The 18,091-nt window shown below is 39.4% G+C and overlaps 1 protein-coding gene across 2 annotated transcripts in view; it reads right to left on the bottom strand.

Moving 5' to 3' along the window:
• LOC117426305 (probable RNA-binding protein 19) overlaps positions 1–18,091 on the bottom strand; it is an 81,250-nt gene that overhangs the window by 26,322 nt on the left and 36,837 nt on the right. For both annotated transcript variants that reach the window (XM_034043751.3, XM_034043750.3), the window contains exons 21-22: positions 2,489–2,594; positions 700–820 (exon numbers count right to left, since the gene is read on the bottom strand). In XM_034043751.3, coding sequence (XP_033899642.3) covers positions 700–820; positions 2,489–2,594 — 227 coding nt within the window. The remainder of the gene's footprint in view (positions 1–699; positions 821–2,488; positions 2,595–18,091) is intronic.

Here is an 18,091-nt window from a genome sequence, read left to right as displayed (position 1 = left end):
GTTAAGCAATATGACTAATCATTTCCTAATTCTGTTTACCAACAACTACACAAAGCACTTTATTTTTTTGTATGTTAAAACTGTTCTAACAAACTGTAGCACCACATTGCTTTGAGCAAGGATATATCTTACTAATATTTAGAATAATGCACACTGGGGCAGTATGACATATTCTACAAAATATAAAGTAGCCAAACTTAAAAGTAAGTGTGATTTTTTTTGTGTTTGTGAATTCCAGTAATGTAACCATGACACATATATCAGTACACACAGAATAGAATAAAATAAGAATTAGCAATGCAATGTTTAATCACAATTTGATAAGTGATTCTCCATATATTTGCTAAAATTGTAAGTGAGACATAAAGATGGACAGAGAGTCACCTCCATATATCCCCAGAATCCGATACTCTCAATAACTTATGGTATATGATGTTAATACCAAGTTTCATGACAACTGGATATGTGGTTCTGCCAGATACAGGTATATGTAAGTGCAACATATAGATGTATGGATAAACAGACAGACCACCTATATATCTAGAATCAGAGACTCAATAACTTAAATAAAACTAATACCAGCAATTCTCCAGATATATGAAACAATGTAAGATGTGACACATATACATAAAGCCCCGGCACTATATCCTCTTCGTAGGGTATTCTATCTGCAGCGGGGATAAGAAGAGTGTCACTCACCGTGGAAGTGCTGGGCAGTCTTCCTCCTCAGTGTCTCCACCGACTCCTCTGAATCAGCCCACTCCAGGACCAGGCGGCGTCCGTACAGATGGGTGCTGTGGCACAGAGCTGTGAAGGCTTTCTGAGGGGAGACAGGGGAATCAGGGGCGCACACACCTATACAGAACACTGCAAACTCACATTCTGCAGGAGCTTATCTATTTAAGTGAAAATAATAATAATAATAATAATAATAATAATAATAATAATAATAATAATAATTATTATTACTTACTGTAGTAGCTTGTTTTGTTATTACAACATAGCACTGACATCACAATGTGACTTACAGTATAGTATCAATAAATATTCCTTTTATTTAAATCAATCCTTTTTGCAAAAATACAAACATTCCAGTTGCTGTTTAGTTTACCTGCGCAACATTATTACTGACTGAATAAGTGTCTAAATCGTGGTCCAGATAATATCAATTGTGTTCTCTAGCCAAATTAACCCTCGATCTTATGTTGCTTTATGTTATTTAGGTTTTATGTAATTGTCACCATTTCTTCGTGTTGAACAGTTAACTTCACTTACTGTTTAAAACGAGTTGACGGGTCCACGGTTTCAACGCAGAACTGGGCTACTTTAAAAAGACAGCTGTAATTGCAGGTCGGTCCTTTTGGGCTACTTTCAAGAGGTCTTGCGGTTTGTTTGGGCTAGTTTACTTTATATATATATATATATATATATATATATATATATATATATATATATATATATATATATATATATATATATAAAATAATAACTTTATTAAAAATGAATAACCTAATCACAGAAGTATTTCATTGAACAAATGATCCCTGTCCACAACTTTTACAGCCTACCCGCTGCAGTGCACACAATCTATGTAAAACTGTGTTTCCCAATAAAATAACATATTCTGCATGAGCACAACCACCACTGCGCACGACCATGTGAGTGGACTCAGAAGTGAGAGACGAGCGATTGTGTTAATTGGAGATTGAAGGTAAATTTAAAAATGTTTTTATGTTTGTGTTGTATTTCAATGTATGGGGCATACTTACAATTACCTTTGTGTTTATTTTAAAAAAGAAAAAGGCAAGCTGTTGGTCTATTTTTTGCATTTTGATGTTGATGTGTAATTGACTTAATTCATGTTGATCATCTAATTAGATTGAACTGTTTTCTTTGCATTATTGTTTGGGAAACAGTAGCAGCATTAGTGCTTCAATAACGGAATCGCGCTGTCATCCGGTTGCTGGTAATAATGTTGATTGTGCCTTGTAGAGTTGTGCGATAATTAAACAGTTTGAAAATGATCACAACAATCATGATCAAATGAATAAAACAATCCCAACCACATGAGATCTTTTATTTTTGTTCAACCTACTGCAGCACATCTGTCACTGAGTACTTAATTATTATAATAACCCATTTGAGGCTTATCCGTCTGTATCCCCTTATATCGCCATAATATGCAATAATGTAGGAATGATTGCGTGTTCTGCACAGAACCTTTGAAGTGAGATGATGTTTAAATTTCAAAATACTAAAATCAATAAACTCTATGACTATAAGTCTCTCTCAGTGACCTCAATGAACATTGAGCCTGCAGACAATTTGGCAAGGAACAATAAAGTCCTGCTCGTGACTCTAAATCTAACCATCCCTGCTTGTACTGCAGCTCCTCTCCAGTTGTTTGTGAACTGTCCTATAATAATCACAATAGATTGTTGTCCAGTAGGGAATACCTTTGGAAGGACAGACAGACAGACAGACAGACCTTGGCGTCCTGCTTGGTGAGGAAGTCGATGAATCCGAATCCTCTGTGAGTTCCGGTCCCGCTCATCTTCTTAGGCAGACGGACTGTCTTCAACTCTCCAAATGTGCTGCAAGACAACCCGCAGAAACTGACAATGAGATTCCATGCGGCTCAAGCTAAATTAATTAACATACTGGCAAGTTTTGCAAGCAATCAAAACCGCCATCACGATAACCCTTCCATTAGAGAGCTGTTACTTTTTATGATGCAACATTCCATGTGGATGAGACAACATGTGTGCACCATGCATGTGTACATAGAAAGGACTTAATAAATATAGAATAACCTTACACTGTACACCTCAAACTGTAGCAGCACTTAAAATTGTTTAAATGATTAAAATGGGAACTATTAAAACATCCCTACTCTGAACCTGCATATAATTTCAGGCTAGAGTTTAGATGAAAAATCCGATAGAAACATCTGAAGAGTGTGGTGTTGTTTTATGCTGTGGGTCTCTAACATGCATTTACTGCAGAACCTGCTTTAGTCTATCAACACAGATTGCATTCAAGTGTGTTTACTGTGCCCCCCAAGCCCTCTGCTATTTATTTATTTATTTAAACAGTGGAAAGCAGACCAGCGCTACTTGCTCGCGGCAGGCATTCATTCCCCCCATTTCCGAGAGCGGGAGGGGTGGGGGGCTGATAGGCACTGCAGCTGAGGAAGCACGGCCGAGACTGGGGGAGGGGGGCATTCACTGGAGAGGAGAGGCACTGTGGAGCGGACAGCTTTGTAAGTCAAATAAAACACTTTCTTTTAAATTAGATATATGTAAAAACGTGTGAAATACAGACCTCTGTCTACCTGCAGATTTTATGAGCTAGAAAGTTCTATTACAAGAGATAGAGCTGTCTGGATGAGAGGACCACAGAGACGTTCTTTCAGCTCAAACTGGGAGAAATTATTAAGAGCCACCCTACACGATGTATTAATGTTTTATAAAATCATAAAAAAATAAAATAAGGAACATAATAATAATAATAATAATAATATACTGTGTCTATATATTTCAAAACCTATTTTTTTTTATGCATGGGACGACATCCAAACACAATATGAGGTTCTCTAGATGCAAAAATGTTAGTGTGACACACAGATAGACGACCCTTATATAATAATGTAAACAGTGCTGTAAATGATTTGTGAACAAAACAGGGAGCTTCTCTGGGTCATTGAAAGTCAAATGGCTGGTAGACTGGTGTGTACAGTACAGATAGCAGTGAAATGGCTGGTAGTCTGGTGTGTACAGTATAGATAGCAGTGAAATGGCTGGCAGACTGGTGTGTACAGACAGAAGAGAAATGGCTGGTAGACTGGTGTGTACAGTATAGATAGCAGTGAAATGGCTGGTAGACTGGTGTGTACAGTATAGATAGCAGTGAAATGGCTGGTAGTCTGGTGTGTACAGTATAGATAGCAGTGAAATGGCTGGTAGACTGGTGTGTACAGACAGAAGAGAAATTGCTGGTAGACTGGTGTGTACAGTACAGATAGCAGTGAAATGGCTGGTAGACTGGTGTGTACAGCATAGATAGCAGTGAAATGGCTGGTAGTGTGGTGTGTAGAGTACAGATAGCAGTGAAATGGCTGGTAGACTGGTGTGTACAGACAGAAGAGAAATGGCTGATAGACTGGTGTTTAGTAGAATATACCAATGCTGAAAAGGTGACAGTGGATGAGAGACTATGGGACAATCTAAAAGGTGACAGTGGATGATGGAAGACTATGCGATAATCTACAAGCCTGTAGTGTGCATCACTAGACGGTTTCCATGATCAGACTTGACCAAGAGTTGGGGTTGAAAATCAGCAAGATTTCTTCAGTCAAGAAGACCACTTGAAAATGTAAATTAAGTGGCCTATTCCACATTTTGGGGTGCAACACAAAAAAAACAAACAAAAAAAAAAAAAACACACACACTAGAATACCATGGCAGGGTTTGATCCTCATCAACCAAAGCAACCAAAGTACATTCAATAGTATACATATTGCACTCCAGCTTCCAATTGTTGACTTGTGTATTTTGTGCCAGATGGTCAGGTAGTGAAAGGACATGGTCCATAAGATGGGAATTTTGCTGACAATGACAATTTACTATGGAAGTTGTTTCATGTTTTAATGGAACCACCATTTCAAGAAATACCCTTTTATTATATTGTACTTACTTTTTTTCCATGTGCAGAGAATCTTATGAAGTTACACTTTTCCAAATGTGATCACTATCTTTAAACAATATCATATAATGATGGCGCTCGAATATATATATATATATATATATATATATATATATATATATATATATATATATATATATATATATATATATAAAATTATACACACACTACCGGTCAAAAGTTTTAGAACACCTCCATTTTTCCAGTTTTTATTGAAATTTACGCAGTTTAATGTCCCAATGTACTCTGAAATTAAAGCATAGAACAAATAAACAATTGGGAGATAAAAAATAAATCATGGAATCGTTTTGTTTAACAATTTAATCTAAATTTTTGACTCATCAAAGTAGCCACCTTTTGCAGATATAACAGCCGAACACACTCGTGGCATTCTTTCTACAATGGAAATCAAATATTGTTCGGAAAGTTCTTCCCAACACTGTTGCAGAAGTTCCCACAAATGTGTTGCACTTGTAGGTTGCTTTGCTTTCACCCTTCTGTCCAGTTCATCCCAAACCAGCTCGATGGGGTTTAAGTCTGGAGACTGTGCTGGCCATTCCATGATTTGAAGCCTACCGTCTTGTTCTTTTCTTCTAAGGTAGTTCTGACATAGCCTGGAGGTATGTTTTGGGTCATTATCTTGCTGTAGGATGAACCCCTGACCGACTAGGCGTATACCAGAGGGTATTGCATGGCGCTGCAAAATGCTGTGGTAGCAGTTTTGGTTCAAGGTGCCACTCACTCTGTGCAAGTCGCCGACTGGATCCAGCAAAAGAGCCCCAGACCATCACGCTTCCTCCTCCATGTATGACAGTTGGTGTCGCACACCGAGGAACCATCCTTTCGCCTACTCGACGGCGTACAAAAACCCTGCGTGATGAACCGAAGATTTCAAATTTTGATTCATCGGTCCATAAGACCTTCTTCCAGTCTTCAGTAGTCCACTGGCGGTGCTTCATGGCCCAGGCAAGCCTTTTTCTTATTTTGCCATCTTAGCAATGGCTTTCTTACTGCCACTCGACCTGTCAAACCTGCAGCTCGAAGTCTTCTCTTCACAGTTGAAACTGAGACTTGCTTACTTCGACCAGTGTTAAGCTGTGCTTGAAGCTGTTGTCCTGTGAGCCGCCTATCACGCAAGCTGTTGACTCTCAGAAACTTGTCTTCTGATTCTGTTGTGGCTTTGGGTCTGCCAGACCTCTTCCTGTCAGAGTTTCCTCCAGTTTCCAAGTGCCTTTTGATGGTGTAGGAAACTGTACTCACTGACACCTTGGCTTTCTTTGCAATTTCTCTAAAGGAAAGACCTACACTTTTAAGGGTTATAATGGTCTGTCTGTCTTCCTTTGTTAATTGCCTTTTTCTCGCCATTATGAGAGCAATATACTACTTCCTGTAGTACAATACTGTCCAAATAATGCTTAAGAGGGTGTAGTAACACAGTCTGTTCCAACACTGCTTTTATACAGAGGGTTTGTAAGTAATCAACAAAAGTTGGGACACCTGTAGGAATTGTTAGCATCAACTTTCAAGGCTTAATTTACTTCCATTGCTGCAGAACAGCTGTAAGTTGTTAACCCATTACTTGTTCCCTGAAAAAGGCCTTTTTGTATAACTCTGAAATACACATTATTTTTCAAGTTTTGGTAACCTAAACTTTTTTTTAACCTCTGGCAGTTTACCGCTTACCTTTGTACCATTTCAGGTTATTCACTGGACTTGAACTGCTTAAATTTCAATAAAAACTGGAAAAATGGGGGTGTTCTAAAAGTTTTGACCGGTAGTGTATGTATATATATATATATATATATATATATATATATATATATATATATATATATATATATATATATTATTATTATTATTATTATTTATTTCTTAGCAGACGCCCTTATCCAGGGCGACTTACAATTGTTACAACATATCACATTATACATTATTTCACATTATACAGATATCACATTATTTTTACATACAATTACCCATTTATACAGTTGGGTTTTTACTGGAGCAATCTAGGTAAAGTACCTTGCTCAAGGGTACAACAGCAGTGCCCCCCACTGGGGATTGAACCCACAACCCTCCGGTTAAGAGTCCACAGCCCTAACCACTACTCCACACTGCTGCCCTATATATATATATATATACACACACACACACACACACACACACACACACACACACACACACATATATACATACACACACACATATATACACACACATACAGAGAGAAAGAGAGAGAGAGAGAGAGAAAAATAATAGATGGGCTTCAGGGAGTTATAGGAAAATAACTACATCTAGGGTTTCTGTGACGTCATAAAATACGAGACCGAAGATCGAGTCATTTATAAATAGGGGTCGCGGTAAATTTACGTATTTTTCACGGGTATGTTGCGGAATAAAATTAGGATTTCGCAGACCTGTTTAAACATTAAACAAACCTAAGTAGACACGTATTTCAGAACAGTATAAAGACTAAAAATAGTGGTACATGCTTCCTTACTAAAACAGAGTGCTGTCATTTGTTAAAGGCAAGCATGCAGCATCCCCCAGCAGTTGACTTGCCCATACATTGAGAATGCACGTCTGCATCCGCTGAATTGGTTGGAAGTTAAGGCAAAGCTTTGCCACGTTATACAGATGAATCGATTAGAAACAGCCCCAAAACTCGTTTACCCAAGGGCATCTGGCATACTTTAATAAAGGCAATGTAAGCAGCACGTTTGTTGTCATGTTATTTGTCCCATCCAATAACTTATTTTATTAGTACCAAGTCAAAACAAAGAAAACGTGGCTATTCGGGTCTAAAATTCCAACTGCAAAAAAAGTAAGGTAGCAGGTTGAATCAAAAAAAGGGATATCTACAGAAGGAAGATATGTAGTTTGCGTTGCTTGTGTTGTGCAGTAGTTCATTTAAACAAGTTTTTTTTTTTTTTCTCTCCGTACTTGTTTGTATGCATTGGCCCCTAAGAGGTGAATTTCGCGGTGACCCCTCAATTTCACGATTTCCGCAGAATGACGATTTAGGTAGACCCCTTTTTATAAACTGTCACAGAAACCCAAGATGAAATTGTTTTCCTGTAACTCACTGAAGAGGGCCATCTATTATTTTTTATAATACATGGATACCCTGTTGATGCTAATATTAAAGAAGACGAGGTTCAGCAGCAGTTTTTTTCTTTTTAAACGTAGTGTTTCAGTGCTGTACAGACGTTCTGTGTCGTTCTCCGTTATTGCTTCAGCTTTATTTAGATGATTGCCTTTACCTTGTTTTAATTTCCCATTCCTCTGCAGTTTCTGAGATACGAATGTACCAGCTTACATCATTTTTTTTTTTTTTAAACATATTCTCATTTTGTTGATCATTAATGACCATTTCTGTACTGTGGGTGTTGTCGAGTGATTGAAAACGAGACATTTTGTGTTTCAATTGAAAGTGATGGTCTCGAGGTGTCGAATGGGTCAAAGTTCAAGTATATTTTCCTCTAGAGGAATTATCACTTTTTTGACATCACTACTGTGGTATTAAGCCTTGTTTTCAAATGGCTCAGGATGCAAATATAGCCTTCATCCATGTGTATATATATATAAAAATTATTTTGGCTCTGCAAGCGTAATATTACTAAGCACACAGGGAACAGTATTTTTATTATTTGGTGGTGACATGGTCTCCAAGCAATTGCCAGAGGCCGTTATTTAGGGTTTTCAGTTTCCTCATTGCTGGCTCCTCTCTCCTTCATCTTCCCATGCCTTCTACATAATGCTGGCTATTGAGTGGAGCTCTCTGACTAACCCCTGTATCAGAAGGGTTAAAAAGAGACAATGTCTCCTGTGGAGTGTGCTTGGCAGACCTCCCTGTGCGATGCCTGTTCTGAGACACACACTGCTTGTTAGGATTTAAATCAGAGACACGGAGAAACCATAGGACTCGCACTGACACAGCTACCCTGCCTGCTTGCCTCCCCACTCTCTGCAAACCACAGTGCCGTTATACTGCCTCTAGATAGTGAGGTTTGTGTTGCAGCATGCTTGTCTACCAGCAAACAGTTCATATTTATTATGCCAAACCTGACTGGGAGAATCATAGAAAACACCTGTTTAACAAATATGAAAGATGCCTAGTCTAGAAGTCATGTGACCACAATGTGTCAGCCATTTTAGGTCTTGCTTTCTGTTGTGTTGAAGAGCTATGGGTCCCGCTTATTATTATTATTATTAATGTAGTAATCCCAGCAGTAATAGTATCACTGGTATGATTATTATTATCATTAGTTGCCGTAGTTAACATTATTAGGGCTATGCCTCAGTTTTTAAGTAAAGCTCTATAGATTTTGAAAGTTTAAATGACTGCTTCTTGGTATTTTTTTTGTTAAAAGCTACACAGACCTCAAATTCACACTAGTCTTGGACTATCTCACCCAAGGTAGGTATGAAACCCATCACACAGGCTTCAATACGACAGTACAGTTAAAAGGGTTCATTTCCTGCTTCCTCATCACTTCCTGTGTTCTACAGTAGGTCAAATGGCTGGATAGGACTGTCCTACAGCACAGGAGTGATAAGGCACAAGGAGGCTGTTTAAACATTAAAATCTAGAAGAACATTTAATTAAATACAGTTCTAACACTGTAGATTGCTTTTTCATAATAAGGCGGTGATATTGTGTTTAGATATTAGTTTGATAAACTTTTGTCTTTTTGACTTTACTACAAAATACCTGCAGGGATCTCAAGAAATCCTGTATTCCTTCGAATTGAGACGCCCAAGAATTGAAGACACAGCCTAAATGTCCCACCCTCAATTTGAGGAAAAAACAAAACATTAAAAAACATGCATTTATAAAAGCTACAACCTCAATTACACATATATACAAAAACGATGTATTGAGGCAGTTTGCAGCCGTCTGCTATCACACAGAGCATTACAGTTATGTGCTGCTTCTCATTTCCAGTAGCAATTACTCGCACCTGGAATACCTGTGGTATTGCTTGGCATGTCGAAAAATACAGGAGTTTGATGAGCATTTCCAATCTTGTTGACAATTTTAATACACACATCACTATTTATACAGGGCTGTGAACCAGCATGTTTGCTGAAGAAATGGGATAAAGATAAAGATAAAGATAATTTCACTGCGCCTCTCAGCTTCACACAAGCCCATTTGAATCAATACAAGCACAGCCAGCACCTGCATTATGTATTTGGAGATGCATTTCCACATAGGAGATATGCTTATCCCACTGTGCATCAGTGTAGTAAGGATTTGTAAATGTGGAATGGTGTGCTGGTGTGTTTATCTGCATGGATCTGTTTCTATGTACAGCTGTGGATTCCTGTCTGTCTATGGGGAGTGTTAGTGCTTGTGGAGTGCCATGCTGGAATGAGATTGGTTGCTCTGTCTGCAGCTCCACTACATTAGTCATGTAGCTAATAGGAAATAGAACAGGAAATCTTCCAGGGATTTAGTAGAGGAACAATAATGGGGACACAGAGATTTAATAACCTTCCAGACTCTCTGTTTTCTTTAAAATGTCAGGGTCTGTGTCAACTGCCAAGAATTAGTGCTAAAGTTGATTACAGTGTTAGAGAGCTGAGAATGGCGTGCTTAGACTAGTGAACATTATTGTGCAGGAAAACGTTTTTAATGATTAAAATAAAAGTTCAATATGCATTAAACGTTTGTAGACTGCGCTAGAAAATAAATAAAATAAAATAAAATAAATGAACCCTTCTGCCACTCCGTGTGTACTGGGAACTGGATCAGAACAGGGAGAAAACATTACAGAATGTTAACGACAGGAATCAATAACTGCGGCAACTAGCAGATGATCTTCAGAAAGCACAACATTTGTCTTCAGCCTTGACAGGCAGCTGACAGCGTGATGCTCAATGCTACATTTAACCTCGCCAGGTAAAGAATTGCAACCAAACAAATGACTGGAAATCGCTTCTGAGAAAGCAACAATGATTCTGTAAAAATTCCAGTCCATCTTATCTGGTGTAAAGAGTTCACCTTGAGCACTGAACATTCAGCATATTTCTACAGCTTTTGATGTTTAATAGTACTTCAGGAATAAAATCTTTATTTTTGTAATTTATAATGAGATAATACATTGCCTAAAATAGCCATTAAATCTGACCTACGAGTTCGTAAAGAGCCATCAAAAAACAACTCTTGCTTCTACCAAACACTACTAATTGTCCAACCTTCACCTTTGCTATATCAATAACCTGGAGCTCAATGACTCATATGTACAGCTCATGATCCTTCAGTTAAACAATACTGACCTAAACCATATTATAAAACAATCAGACTCTGCTCTCCCATTGTTTTCTATGGAGGTCAGCCATTCTGTTATTACTCAATAATGGAATGCCAAATAAAGCACGGCTGAGACTTAACCCATTAAGTGCCACTGCCCTTAATAATGAAGTATCTGCAAGGGGCATACAATAAATATTCAACAGCTTTGAATAAATTACAAAATTCAAAATTCACCTTTACCATAACGTACGTTATGGTATGCAACACTGTTCGGGTCAATTCAATCAATGTTAACATCTTAGTGTATCCCATCTCCATAATGCAAAAAATCTATGCATTACTATTAAAGAAAGGGGATATATTATATATATATATATATATATATATATATATATATATATATATATATATATATATATATATATATATATATATATATATTCTCCCAGTAGTTTGTGTGTCTCTGTCTATGTCCCCTAGGTAGTGTTTTAATGTCCATGTACAGTTTCCATTTTTAGGACTGCACCTATTATGGGGAAAGTCTGTAAAACACATTAAATATTATTCTTCAGGCTCGGGTCGGATCCAGGTCTATTAGTTTTACTTCTCATCGCATCTACAGGAACGAAGATGCTTTTAAACATTGTTCTGTTGGTGTTGCAGCTTTTTTCCCCCCCTAGTAGAAATTTCTCGCTCGCTTTTGAAAAAACTCCACTGGTTTATTTTGCAATTCAATGTCTCCGTTTGAGATTTCACTCAAGTTTGGAAGGTTTTAAACACACAACAGTGAGGCAGTGAGATCTCACTCGAGCTGGTAAAGGTGAAGCTGCACTTCAAGCACACAGGGTCATGTTGGGTACCACTGTCTTGGATTGTATTCCCAGCCAGTTCATTCTTCACCTTCCCTCTGCTCTTTATGCTTGTCAAAGAGGAAATCAACCCACAATCATTGTGAACCCCTGCTTTAAATAACACCAGGCTCAGGCACCAACTAAGCTACTAACCTGGCCTAACCATGCTTATGAGAGTTGACAAGCTCAGATGTCAAGGGTTGAGGGGGTAGGGAAGATTAAAAAAAAGTTTTAAACGTCCACAAGCTCTCTATATAGCACATATTTTCAGTCTAATTAGAGCTACTATTGACTGCCAAACTGAGGGCTATTATCGTAGTGCTTTTCTTAATAAAGCCATTTAAATAAAACGAAGCTTCCAGCCGCCACTGTAGCTCTAGGAAGCAGACAGAGCGCTGATCAGGCCTGGCAAAGCTGAGGAAAGCTTAATCCTATTACCTCTAGAACACGACAAACAGCCCCCTGATGTAATCACGTGAAGAATGCAGCAGGTCCAAATGTCACCTTACAAGAACTAATTGAGAGTATTACCATGGTGTTATCCAAAGCCGGGGATTTGGTTACAGAAAAAAAAAGGAGAGAAAAAAAAGAAAAAAGCAAATGGAAAAAAGTGCCAACCCCCCCCCCCCCCCCCCTCCTTTTTTTCTTCCTCTGTTGCCAATCCTGTTAGCAGGCTTTAGCAGCGTAAAGAATTCCTTTCAGTGGCAACCTGGCAGAAACTTCATAGAAGCTCTCTGCTGGAACAGCACAAAAGGCGCGAGGTGGGGGAGACTGGGTATTACAAAGGCCGTCATTGGATGCCGATACCTACAAAACAAAAGTTTGAGCAATGCATGAAATTCCTGAGATTTCCTTTACTGAAATGGGGTTCTCAAAATTGGGGTTGCAGAAAGGTTCAAAACAAGCACATATTTTACATGCAATGTATATTAAACATGCCTGTTCAATCAAATTGCCCAATCTCACATGTAAAAAGTTGACATCAGTATGTACATACAGTACTGTGCACAAGTTTTAGGAAGGTGTGAAAAAATGCTGTAAAGTAAGAATGCTTTCAAAAATAGACATGTTAAATAGATTATATTTATCAATTAACTAAATGCAAAGTGAGTGAACAGAAGAAAAATCTAAATCAAATCCATATTTGGTGTGACCACCCTTTGCCTTCAAAACAGCATCAATTCTTCTAGGTACACTTGCACAAAGTCAGGGATTTTGTAGGCATATAGTCAGGTGTATGATTAAACAATTATACCAAACAGATGCTAATGATCATCAATTCAATATGTAGGTTGAAACACAATCATTAACTGAAACAGAAACAGCTGTGTAGGAGGAATAAAACTGGGTGAAGGACAGCCAAACTCAGCTAACAAGGTGAGGTTGCTGAAGACAGTTTACTGTCAAAAGTCATACACCATGGCAAGACTGAGCACAGCAACAAGACACAAGGTAGTTATACTGCATCAGCAAGGTCTCTCCCAGGCAGAAATTTCAAGGCAGACATGGGTTTCCAGATGTGCTGTCCAAGCTCTTTTGAAGCAGCACAAAGAAACGGGCAACATTGAGGACCGTAGACGCAGTGGTTGGCCAAGGAAACTTACTGCAGCAGATGAAAGACACATCATGCTTACTTCCCTTCGCAATCGGAAGATGTCCAGCAGTGCCATCAGCTCAGAATTGGCAGAAAACAGTGGGGCCCTGGTACACCCATCTACTGTCCGGAAAAGTCTGGTCAGAAGTGGCCATCATGGAAGACTTGCGGCCAAAAAGCCATACCTCCGACGTGGAAACAAGGCCAAGCGACTCAACTATGCACGAAAACACAGGAACTGGGGTGCAGAAAAATGGCAGCAGGTGCTCTGGACTGATGAGTCAAAATTTGAAATATTTGGCTGTAGCAGAAGGCAGTTTGTTCGCCGAAGGGCTGGAGAGCGGTACACGAATAAGTGTCTGCAGGCAACAGTGAAGCATGGTGGAGGTTCCTTGCAAGTTTGGGGCTGCATTTCTGCAAATGGAGTTGGGGATTTGGTCAGAATTAATGGTCTCCTCAATGCTGAGAAGTACAGGCAGATACTTATCCATCATGCAATACCATCAGGGAGGCATCTGATTGGCCCCAAATTTATTCTGCAGCATGACAACGACCCCAAACATACAGCGAAAGTCATTAAGAACTATCTTCAGCGTAAAGAAGAACAAGGAGTCCTGGAAGTGATGGTATGGCCCCCACAGAGCCCTGATCTCAACATCATCGAGTCTGTCTGGGATTACATGAAGAGAGAGAAGCAACTGAGGCTGCCTAAATCCACAGAAGAACTGTGGTTAGTTCTCCAAGATGTTTTGGCCAACCTACCTGCCGAGTTCCTTCAAAAACTGTGTGCAAGTGTACCTAGAAGAATTGATGCTGTTTGGAAGGCAAAGGGTGGTCACACCAAATATTGATTTGATGTAGATTTTTCTTCTGTTCACTCACTTTGCATTTTGTTAATTGATAAATATAAACTATTAACATCTACAGATGTGCTTGCAGCCAGGAGGATCCGGAGGCGTGGTGCTTGCAGACAGGAGGATCCGGCAGCGTGGTGCTTGCAGCCAGGAGGATCCGGAGGCGTGGCGCTTGCAGCCAGGAGGATCCGGAGGCGTGGCGCTTGCAGCCAGGAGGATCCGGAGGCGTGGCGCTTGCAGCCAGGAGGATCCGGAGGCGTGGTGCTTGCGATCCGGCGGTGTGGTGCTTGCAGCCAGGAGGATCCGGCGGCATGGTGCTTGCAGCCAGGAGGACCAGGCGACGTGGTGCTTGCAGCCAGGAAAAGCCAATTAGCATTGGGCTGCACAAAACAGCTGGCTCCTTCAGCTTTCTTTCATAAAGACTTTCACACTCCAGCCTGCCTTTGAAATCCAAACCCTGCTTTTCAATGCCGTGCAAATTAAAGCAGGGACAAAAAAAAACCACCACAAAAAAGAAGCAGCTCCTTTTCACTTCTGCTCAAGTGAGTGTCATAACCAGGGGGTGTCATCTTCACAGTGCCTTGTTCTTTCACTTGGAAAATTCCACACAAGCCATATACTACATGAAATTAACAAGCAATACACATTCATGTTACAATCTGAAATCGAGCTTACCGTTTACTATTTTAAATGAATTCATGTATTTATTCTTTCATTAATTCCAGAATTGGGCTGCTAATTTTATGAGGAATCTTGAAGCTTGCACAAAAGAAACTGAAGGTGAGGCACAATGACCCACAGTGTACAGTGTGGTCAGGCAGGGAGGCACAATGACCCACAGTGTACAGTGTGGTCAGGCAGGGAGGCACAATGACCCACATGGTACAGTGTGGTCAGGCAGGGAGGAACAATGACCCACAGTGTACAGTGTGGTCAGGCAGGGAGGCACAATGAGAGCTTGCTCTCACAGCTCTGCAAGCAGCCAAGCACACCTCAGTGTTGACCGCCCCCCCCCGCTTAGGTAATGTCCTCATTGGTTATAAAGAAAAGCAAAAAGTATATTTTGGAAATACCCAAGTTGCATGGTACTGTAAGACAGCAGGCTGAAAGCTCAGGTGTCTAAGAATAGTGTTAACTAAGGGTACTGCTAAAATCTTTTCATATACAAGTTTAACGATACTGATATTATTAAAACTAGGGTACCTTTTGTTCAGGTTTTCTTACCCCCTCCCCCCTAGTTGAGATCCTTCAAAGGGGAAGTCTTTTGTAGATTGTATTTTTTTAAGCCCCTCTCATTTTGTGTCCAGAGTTTACTTCAAATATGTGTATAATACAACCTGTATCTGGGACTGACCACTGGCCAAATTCAAGAGGGAGATTAAAATAATGTATTTGTGAGATGTGAAAATAGCGTCACATCCCACAGGGTATAATGGTTCATTAAAACAATGTGATTTGGGACACCAGTTAAATTCATGCAACTAAATGAAATGAAACAAGTTGGTTTAGTCACACTAAGTGTCCACACAAGTTTTAGAAGGAAAGAAAAATCTTGCCACTAAATTTTCAATTGAGCCTTTAGGTTTCAATCATATTGCAAGGTCATTCTGCAACGCAAGAGCCCAATGGCGCAGCATGGTGGGTACCTGCAGCACAGCATGTGGACAGCTATGACAAGTAAATGCACTTGAGACATTTTATTTGCGTTTGCAAGTTTATATAGGTCTTTAAAAGCTTTTGAAGCGGACCAGACTACTAGGAACCGGAGGAGCAATTATTAACTTGAAGTACATTTTCTGATGCTCAATTCATGAAAGGTTTCAGGAGAAACAAGCAGGCTATATGATGGGTGGCCGATGTATTAGCTGTCACTGTATCTCCAGGACTATTTACTGTATTGGCTTATGGGGAACGGACGAATGGGGAATTGGATGGAACCCTTACTTTAAGCCACTATTCAAAAAGGTTTTTCTCGATACCAGGATTGCTCCAATATGGCTGAATGAATTCCTGTCAAATTTTAAGGAGCGATGGCCCTTCATATACAGCAGTGTGGAGTAGTGGTTAGGGCTCTGGACTCTTGACCGGAAGGTTGTAGGTTCAATCCCCAGTGGGGGACACTGCTGTTGTACCCTTGAGCAAGGTACTTTACCTAGATTGCTCCAGTAAAAAAAAAACCCAACTGTATAAATGGGTAATTGTATGTAAAATAATGTGATGTCTGTATAATGTGAAATAATGTATAATGTGATATCTTGTAACAATTGTAAGTCGCCCTGGATAAGGGCGTCTGCTAAGAAATAAATAATAATAATAATAATAATATACATGTGTGTCGATTAGACCCACATTCTCAGACACCCCCATCTTTCACCCCCACGCACCAATATCCGTTCACAGGAATGCTAATTAGATTGGATATAACTTTCATTTTATTAAATGAGACATATACCATTTTAATTTGCATTTTACCTTTGATTAATTACCTTTGAAAAAAAAAGAGGATTCTGTTTAATTAAAGCTAATTGTTTAAAAATGCTACGTGAGGAATCAGTTTCCTTTAAAAGTAAAAAAAAAAAAATCAAAGCTGTTAATTCTTTTTGAAATCTCAGGATGGATTAACAAGCCTTGTTAAACCGCAGAGATTTAAAAATAGACATGGGGATATATTATATTATTAAATCACAATCATTTACATGTTGAAGCTTAAAAAATAAATACAGTCGTAATGCACTTGTTTGCATAGTAAAATGAGGGATTACAAGAAATATGTTCTAGATATTCTAATTATTTTTTTTTTAGTATTTCAAATTCATACTACATACAATCCGATCTCCTTCTATTTTCTCCCCAATTCCCAAGAACAACACAAGAGAACTGAAGGTCAGTGATCCAACAACCAAGCCCACTGCCTCTTGCACCCAGGAACGTGGCAGCGGATGTCGGCAAGCTCCCCCTGGAGGACCAGAGCCAGCCCACCAGATCTCCGCTGGAGCTCACCGGGCTGCTGACCAGTCGGGTCTGCTATAGCACGACGATGAGGATAAACAGTCCCTGCCGGTTCAGCCTCTTTAACCCTTGGGAGTGCCAGAGCCAATGCAATCCCCAGTGAAGACAGGGGATTGCACACAGCCAGGACGTGAACCTGCATACTCCGACTGTACGACTCACCCTGCACACCACCGTGTTTTTACACTAATTTATTTTGGGAACCTGAGTTCTTATAAACTCTAAAACAGCGCATAGTGTTTAATATTGTTTTTTTTAAAACAAGAATAATCAAAAAATTAAATGTATGGCTGAAATGTATTTCCTTTACAAAAATGTAAATTTCCTGAAGGTCCTGGCAATGGTTCACCTTCCTGTTTTTAGTTGACTGCATTCCCTGTGACCTCTTAAAGCAGAATACGGGTCGGGAAGTGCAGCACTAAAGTATCTGCATTGCTTCCAAATTTACAATAAAAAAAAAAAATTCAACTATCATAATGTATGCATTTTTCATGTGGGAAAATGTGAGGTGCAAGAAATAATGGCAACATATATTAGGCGAGATTTACTGGAATTATGTAGTTAGATACAAGTACTTCAAGGGAGGCTGTGTGGTACAGTGGTTAAAGAAAAGGGCTTGTAACCAGAAGGTCCCCGGGTTCAAATCCCACCTCAGCCACGGAGTCATTGTGTGACCCTGAGCAAGTTACTTAACCTCCTTGTGCTCTGTCTTTCGGGTGAGACGTAATTGTAAGTGACTCTGCAGCTGATGCATAGTTCACACACCCTAGCCTCTGTAAGTCATCTTGGATAAAGGTGTCTGCTAAATAAACAAATA

The sequence above is a fragment of the Acipenser ruthenus genome, chromosome 11 (genome assembly GCF_902713425.1).
Source record: "Acipenser ruthenus chromosome 11, fAciRut3.2 maternal haplotype, whole genome shotgun sequence".
Classification (NCBI taxonomy): domain Eukaryota; kingdom Metazoa; phylum Chordata; class Actinopteri; order Acipenseriformes; family Acipenseridae; genus Acipenser; species Acipenser ruthenus.
Note: the sequence above shows the minus strand (reverse complement) of the source record. Positions and strands in the feature narration are given on the sequence as shown.